At 40.4% G+C, this 9,282-nt stretch overlaps 1 protein-coding gene across 1 annotated transcript; it reads right to left on the reverse strand.

Annotated features, from left to right (window-relative positions):
- Positions 1-3,043: 3,043 nt before the first annotated feature.
- Positions 3,044-6,927, reverse strand: LOC135464914 (uncharacterized). The gene is made up of 2 exons (XM_064742486.1): positions 6,828-6,927; positions 3,044-5,023 (listed from the first exon to the last, which is right to left on the reverse strand). Exon 2 carries the CDS (start codon positions 4,671-4,673, stop codon positions 3,831-3,833), a length of 843 nt encoding a protein of 280 aa, XP_064598556.1. The 5' UTR covers positions 4,674-5,023; positions 6,828-6,927; the 3' UTR covers positions 3,044-3,830.
- Positions 6,928-9,282: the final 2,355 nt, after the last annotated feature.

Here is a 9,282-nt window from a genome sequence, read left to right on the forward strand (position 1 = left end):
CAAAAAAAATAACTAAAGATGTGATCATAGGAACAGATTTCCTCAACGATGACAAAGTCAGTATCAACATATTTCGAGGAACTATCCTTCTGCAAAATGGGATGGTGGAAGTACCATTAGCGGGTAATGGCGATGCTAGAGGTAAATCTCGCATAGCAAGAGTAGTTGGAAACATTAGCATTCCATATAAATCAGAAGTAATTGTTCCAGTCAGGTGAAATAGTCCTCGTTTTTTTATAAGATAGGAATTACAGAAACAAATAATCGTGCATTACCCGGTTCTTGCAAATTATTAGCAGCAAGATGTTTAGTTGATTTATTTATTTATTTATTTGACTGATGTTTTACGCCGTACTCAAGAATATTTCACTCATACAACAGCGGCCAGCATTATGGTGGGAGGAAACCGGGCAGAGCTCAGGGGAATCCCATGACCATCCACAGGTTGCTGGTAGACCTTCTCACTAACGGCTAGAGAGGAAGCCAGCATGAGCTGGACATGAACTCCCAGCAACCGCATTGGTGAGAGGCTCCTGGGTCATTACGCTGCGCTAGCGCGCTAACTGACCAAGCCACGAAGGCCCCCTGTTTGAGTAATTCCAGCCATATATGGCCTCTAACTCGGAAAATTTAAGTTTAAGATTTTTTCCTTGATTCTTGCAAACAATAAATACTTCACAGTATATGCCTCTTACTTTGTTGTTTGTATATGTTTATTTTTGATGCAATATTTGTTAATCCCTGTCTTTTCCTTTAATATAACAACCAACAACTGAACATGTGTCACCATGGTTTATATATGTTCCATTTCACGTTCCATATCATTTTCCATTTTCAAAGTCTATTTCTGATTAGGATAATATACTTGTAAAATATATGTATGTATCAACAATAAAATCATGATCTTGAACCTCAAATGAATAAAACTTTCTCTCTCTTATATATATATATATATCATATATACTTTCATTTTCATACCAGGTTACAATAAGTGTTTAAAATATAAATAAACTTAATCCGGACCAGAAAAAACTCAATTTTGAGTTGCTGGTTGTAAAAATTTGTACATCTATGAATCCGTGAACAAACTCAGTCCGAAGAATTGTACAGATTCTTCTCTGCACAAATGACAGTGTGTAAAATTATCAACCCCCGACTGCTGGTCTAGATCTGGTAGAGGATTTCACAATCGTGATGACTCATTATTTCAAGGGGCGGGTCAGTAAAAATAAGTTCATACAATTGGTCAATACTAAATTCTGGAAGATGTCAGTTGCCTGTCAAAACATTTTATTACTCACATGTGACTCTGAATTCTCAAAAAAAGTGGCCTTGCACTAATTTTAAAACAACGTCTAAAATTGTCGCAAAAAGCTGGTAATGGGCATCAATTTCCGCACATGAAATGCAAAGTTGAGATTATAATCACCATTTTAAGAATTTCAAACTGTCCGGAGATTAAACTCGCACAGGTTTCTCTTCCTCAAATGAAGAGAATAGCAGAAAAAAAAGAAAGTCTTTCAATTCAATTTTACTGATGTACTGGTACGTCACTCAGCTGTCAAAACAATGCGAGAACAACATTTGAACACACGATAAATGTATTTTAAAAAAGCTTGACCAGAGTAGGCCTAATAATGATTGTTGTTGATCTGTTGTACAGAGATGAACAGTAGCAGCTGTCAAACTCTCTATTGTAAATGCTGATGTGTTATGGATTCCGTTAATCTCTCACTATCCTGGGGTCTTGGGATTATGTAGTCCAAAGACTGAACACTGCAGTATGAGGTACAGTATCACACCCCTTCTTGTAAAAGCCGCGGTCAGTATTCCCTTAATCCCTGCGTACAGGGGTATATATTTATGCAAAATAAACAAACTACAAGTAGCAAGTTTCAAACTTCTAGGCGCATCCATCAACAAAACGCTTGACTATTATATTGTCGTATCTGTTGTTATAATGGTATATATTGTTGTAATACGTTGCTTTTACCGCCATCTCGCTCGTGGATATTGGGGCTGCTCAAATCAGCACAGTTATATTTTTTCCCAGGTAATTTTCCCTATTTACCTACATAGATACAAGCATTGTATACTCAACTAAGAGCCATTTATATGTGAAATGACTTTTATGCGCATGAACATGTGCTGTAGACATGTTGATAATCGCAGATCTCTTGCCTCGACTAATTCCAAAGCCGACTGCCTTAAGCCGGTCACAGCTTTTCCCGCTGAGCAGCTCGCTTTCACAGCAGGTCGCTGACCAAAGCCAATTGTTTTCAGCAATTGAAGAAAACTGGACAAGAAAACGGTAGATTGGAACGTTCCCAAAGTGTACGTGCTGGGTGGTAGACGCTCAATATCAACAATTTTTAAATTACCATTTTTACAGAAGTCATGACATTCCTAAGTAAACACAGAAGTTCGATGAGCATTTCAGTCACCTATAAGCATAACATTTGAGGTATAAGATTCATCTATTATGGCTTTAAGTTTGCCGTGATATTCAAGGAAGGAATCCACACTATCAGGAAAGTCCGAAGGCAAGTACAAACTTAAGATGAGTACATTCGAACATTCTGAATTTACACATATAGCCAATATTCTGCTGTCATTATATTCAATCAATTTGGCATAATTTCCAAAAGCTTTCCTCCATAGTAGAGCCAGGCATGAGGTGATGTACTCACTTTTATAGAAATGTACATTCACTGTATGTGAATCTGGTGCCATATTTATCAAACATCTTCAAACATGTTTTGCAGTAGGAAGTGTAAAATTTCCACACTGATGCTTCACTGGAGAACAACATACCAAACACAAATGAATTCTTTCCTGTTCTCAGTTTGGCTTTTTAAGCATCGATAATTTATAGCTCTTACCGATCTATACGTAAGACTATAAGTCTTACATTGCCAAATAAATACAAGCTACATACAGACACAACAACTAACAACACCATAATAAAGCAACGAACAGCATGTTAAACTGGACATAGGAACATTGCACTTACCTGTTGCCGATATCTACCAGTCTCATCTTGTAAACTTGAATATGCGCCAGTTTCATGTTGTTAACTTGAATATGCACCAGTTCCATCTTGTTAACTTGAATATGCACCAGTTTCATCATGTTAACTTGAATATGCACCAGTTTCATCATGTTAACTTGAATATGCACCAGTTTCATGTTGTTAACTTGAATATGTACCAGTTTCATCATGTTAACTTGAATATGCACCAGTTTCACCTTGTTAACTTGAATATGCACCAGTTTCATCATGTTAACTTGAATATGCACCAGTTTCATGTTGTTAACTTGAATATCCACCAGTTTTATCATGTTAACTTGAATATGCACCAGTTTCATCATGTTAACTTGAATATGCACCAGTTTCATCATGTTAACTTGAATATGCGCCAGTTTCATCTTGCCAATATGCACCAGTCTCCCATTCATCAATGTCAAATAATGACATGAAAGCAGTTCATGTTGACAGGTTTCCTGTTGATATTGTTCACCAGTTTCTCCTTGATAATGTTTTGCAGTTTCTTCTTGACAACAGTTACACCCATCACATTCTTGTTGGTAATGTTCTGCAGTTTCTTGGACACCATGTTCAAAAGTTTCTTGTTGGCAATATCCATCATTTTCTTGATGATAATGTTCTGGATCTATATGTCGATGATGTCCCTCACTTCGTTGTTGACAGTTAGGCACATTGGTTTCTTGTCCATGTCAGTTCGATGTCCCTCAGTTTGTTGTTGACAGTTAGGCACACTGGTTTCTTGTCCATGTCAGTCCGATGTCCCTCAGTTCGTTGTTGACAGTTAGGCACATTGGTTTCTTGTCCATGTCAGTTCGATGTCCCTCAGTTCATTGCTAACAGTTAGGCACAGTGGTTTCTTGTCGATGATGTTCTGCAGTTTTATACTGGCAATGTCCATCACTTCCTTGATGATAATGTTCTGGAGCTGTATGATGATGATGTCCCTCACTTCGTTGCTGACAGTTAGGCACAATGGTTTCTTGTCGATGATGTTCTGCAGTTTTATACTGGCAATGTCCATCACTTCCTTGATAATGTTCAGGAGCTGTATGATGATGATGTCCCTCACTTCGTTGCTGACAGTTAGGCACAGTGGTTTCTTGTCCATGATGTTCTGCAGTTTTATACTGGCAATGTCCATCACTTCCTTGATAATGTTCTGGAGCTGTATGATGATGATGTTCCTCACTTCGTTGCTGACAGTTAGGCACAATGGTTTCTTGTCGATGATGTTCTGCAGTTTTATACTGGCAATGTCCATCACTTCCTTGATAATGTTTAGGAGCTGTATGATGATGATGTCCCTCACTTCGTTGCTGACAGTTAGGCACATTGGTTTCATGTTGATGATGTTCTGCAGTTTTATTCTGGCAATGTCCATCACTTCCTTGATGATAATGTTCAGGAGCTGTATGTCGATGATGTCCCTCAGTTCGTTGTTGACAGTTAGGCACACTGGTTTCTTGTCGATGATGTTCTGCAGTTTTATACTGGCAATGTCCATCACTTCCTTGATAATGTTCAGGAGCTGTATGTAGATGATGTCCCTCACTTCGTTGCTGACAGTTAGGCACATTGGTTTCTTGTCGATGATGTTCTGCAGTTTTATACTGGCAATGTCCATCACTTGCTTGATGATAATGTTCAGGAGCTGTATGATGATGATGTCCCTCAGTTCGTTGTTGACAGTCCTGAAGTTTTATGCTGGCAATGCCCATGACACTGCTCAGGCATTGTATCCTGTAGATAGGGTGTTCAAAAAGGGCAAGTAGCAGGCTGCAGACAGTTGTCTACTGCCGTCCCTGTAGCCACCTACTTTGGATATTCTTACTGTTTAAATCAATAGTAATCGTGGCATAATTACTTTCAATTCAGCCTCCTACTTTTGAACTCTGATCTCCTTCTCCAATTTTAAATGAAAACCCGGTGTCCTGCAGTTTCTTGTTGATAATAATCAATTAGTTGGATCTGAGCCTACAATGGCAAAGAGGTTGTCACGTTGAGAAAACTGGATGACATATATGTAGATAGCGACCATGTTTGATGTTGATAATGTCTGTCAGTTTCTTGTTGGTTATGTCCAACAGTTCCTTGTTGATAACAATAAAACAGTTGGATCTGAGCCTGCACTGCCTCAATGGTAAGGGGCAAAGAGATTGTCACCTTGAGAACAACGGAAAATTGGGTGACATACACGTAGCATTTACTGAATTTATTTTTTATTTATTAATTTTTTTTTGATGCAACTTATACACAACACTGGGTTCATGAGAACCACAGCACTAGATTCATGACAGCCACAGCATTGGATTCATGAGAACCACAGCACCAGATTCAGGAGAACCACAGCACTAGATTCATGAGAACCACAGCATTGGATTCATGAGAACCACAGCACTGGATTCATGAGGACCACAGCATAGGATTCATGAGGACCACAGCACTGGATTCATGAGAACCACAGTACTGGATTCATGAGAACCACAGCACTGGATTCATGAGAACCACAGCACTGGATTCATGAGAACCACAGCATTGGATTCATGAGGACCACAGCACTGGATTCATGAGAACCACATCATTGGATTCATGAGGACCACAGTACTGGATTCATGAGAACCACAGCACTGGATTCATGAGAACCACAGCACTAGATTCATGAGAACCACAGCACTGGATTCATGAGGACCACAGCATAGGATTCATGAGGACCACAGCACTGGATTCATGAGAACCACAGCACTGGATTCATGAGAACCAGCACTGGATTCATGAGAACCACAGCATTGGATTCATAAGAACCACAGCACTAGATTCATGAGAACCACATCATTGGATTCATGAGAACTACAGCATTGGATTCATGAGAACCACAGAAATGGATTCATGAGAGCCGTAGCATTGGATTCACGAGAACCACAACATTGGATTCATAAGAACCACAGCACGGAGTTCATGAGAACCACAGAAATGGATTCATGAGAACCACAGCACGGAATTCATGAGAACCACAGCACTGGATTCATGAGAACCACAGCACTGGATTCATGAGAATCCCAGACTGTCCTTACCTGTGAAGCATACAGGGACACCCTGTATGCAAAACTGTGTCAATTTTGCATTGAGGCGCTTTCCAGATAAAGTTTTTCTCCAGGGAGGGATCGACTCCAGCACTAGATTCATGACAGCCACAGCATTGGATTCATGAGAACCACAGCACCAGATTCAGGAGAACCACAGCACTAGATTCATGAGAACCACAGCATTGAATTCATGAGGACCACAGTACTGGATTCATGAGAACCACAGCACTGGATTCATGAGAACCACAGCACTAGATTCATGAGAACCACAGCACTGGATTCATGAGGACCACAGCATAGGATTCATGAGGTCCACAGCACTGGATTCATGAGAACCACAGTACTGGATTCATGAGAACCACAGCACTGGATTCATGAGAACCAGCACTGGATTCATGAGAACCACAGCATTGGATTCATAAGAATCACAGCACTAGATTCATGAGAACCACATCATTGGATTCATGAGAACTACAGCATTGGATTCATGAGAACCACAGAAATGGATTCATGAGAGCCGTAGCATTGGATTCACGAGAACCACAACATTGGATTCATAAGAACCACAGCACGGAGTTCATGAGAACCACAGAAATGGATTCATGAGAACCACAGCACGGAATTCATGAGAACCACAGCACTGGATTCATGAGAACCACAGCACTGGATTCATGAGAATCCCAGACTGTCCTTACCTGTGAAGCATACAGGGACACCCTGTATGCAAAACTGTGTCAAGTTTGCATTGAGGCGCTTTCCAGATAAAGTTTTTCTCCAGGGAGGGATCGACTCCAGCACTAGATTCATGACAGCCACAGCATTGGATTCATGAGAACCACAGCACCAGATTCAGGAGAACCACAGCACTAGATTCATGAGAACCACAGCATTGAATTCATGAGGACCACAGTACTGGATTCATGAGAACCACAGCACTGGATTCATGAGAACCACAGCACTAGATTCATGAGAACCACAGCACTGGATTCATGAGGACCACAGCATAGGATTCATGAGGTCCACAGCACTGGATTCATGAGAACCACAGTACTGGATTCATGAGAACCACAGCACTGGATTCATGAGAACCAGCACTGGATTCATGAGAACCACAGCATTGGATTCATAAGAATCACAGCACTAGATTCATGAGAACCACATCATTGGATTCATGAGAACTACAGCATTGGATTCATGAGAACCACAGAAATGGATTCATGAGAGCCGTAGCATTGGATTCACGAGAACCACAACATTGGATTCATAAGAACCACAGCACGGAGTTCATGAGAACCACAGAAATGGATTCATGAGAACCACAGCACGGAATTCATGAGAACCACAGCACTGGATTCATGAGAACCACAGCACTGGATTCATGAGAATCCCAGACTGTCCTTACCTGTGAAGCATACAGGGACGCCCTGTATGCAAAACTGTGTTAAGTTTGCATTGAGGCGCTTTCCAGATAAAGTTTTTCTCCAGGGAGGGATCGACTCCAGAAACTTCTATACCTAGGCATGCCAGTATTTGAGATATGTCCAGGTTTGTCTCCTGTGACTCCATCCACTAAAGTCTGCATGGTCAATCTGAATCTGGAGCAAGAAATTCACATCTATGTGATATTTACTGCATTTAAAATATAATTTCACATGACAATGGCAGTCTGTTTAACGATGGAGAAAATAGGAATGCTCTGTGAATAAACCACCAAACTTTGGTAGCAGTTAGGTTACAGATGAACTTTCCCATTTGTGACGTACAGCAATGTTACCAACACACTTTATTAGTAGTAACACAGGTTACTACTCAGAATCAAGAAGCTGTCTCAGACATATAGTCTTTATTTTAGTTTTAATTCCTGAGCTTATTTTTAAACTTAAGCGCTAATAATCGATTCTGTCATGAAAGTCTAGAACAATTCTAAATATTAAAAATAAAATTATTAAAATAAGTATCAATTTCAGAGCAGTAAACTGACTTAAAGTCTGACATAGAGGGATACAGAATCAAATATGATTGGCTGAAATTTTAGACATGGCTGATTTATTCAAGTGCATGATTAAGGCTACAGGACCGGTCCCAATAGCGCAGTTAGTAGAGCATCCACTTAAGGAGGCGGTAGATCCAGGGTCAATCCTGGGTCGAGTCACACCTCACACCTCAAAAAGGAAGTTATGGCTTCCTCGCGTAGCGTTCAGCATGGAGGGGATAGTGCAATGACTGGTTAACCTGTATCAGTATAATGGCTTGGGCAGGGCGGCTTACTCATCTTCGGTAAGTTATCTCAGCCAAGCAGCACTAGATAAATGAGCAGTGGCACATTACATGCACTCTAAGAATTCCTTTACTGTCATATGACTGAAAAATCATTAAGTACAACATTAAACTTCAAGCACTCATTCACTCACTCACTCACTCAAGGCTGCAGTGTTTAACCCATGAAGCCCTATCTTCACTGTTAGCCAATCACTATCCAGTTTGTATCCCTTTATTAAGTCCAAGGCAGCTTTGTGATCCTAGAGCCTGAGGACAGCTTAAGTTTGACTGTTCTTGAGCATCTACATTCTACAGGTGAAAGGTACAACAATATATAATAAATTTCTGACACTGAATCAATTTATCTCGAACGCTGAGTGAAAATTGTGTCTGGAGTGAGATTTGAACAATACACAGTACACACAATAAACAATACACAATACACAGATTACTTCACAGTTCTAGTAATCAATGCTGTACATGTCTACCAAAATGCCATGGAGTCTCTGCATTATAATCTACCATGTATACATATAGGTATGTATTTATTTATTTCATTTATGTTTCATGCTGTACTCAAGAATACTTCACTTATGTGATGGCGGCCAGCAATATGGCGGGTGGAAATAGGACAGAGCTTGCGGGAAACCCACGCCCATCTGCACGTTGCTGTCAGGCCTTGACACATACGGGTGTAGAGAACGCCAGCATCAGCTGGGCTTGAACTCACAGCGAACGCATTGGTGAGAGGCTCCTGGATCATTGCGCTGCGCTGGCATGCTAAGCCCCTCGGCCACAGAAGCAATTATAATCTACCATGTATATGTATGATTCACATGAAACAAAATGTCTGCAACTGTACCTGCCCAAATTTGTTGTTCAGAAATTATG

This window comes from Liolophura sinensis, chromosome 4 (assembly GCF_032854445.1).
Source record: "Liolophura sinensis isolate JHLJ2023 chromosome 4, CUHK_Ljap_v2, whole genome shotgun sequence".
NCBI lineage: Eukaryota > Metazoa > Mollusca > Polyplacophora > Chitonida > Chitonidae > Liolophura > Liolophura sinensis.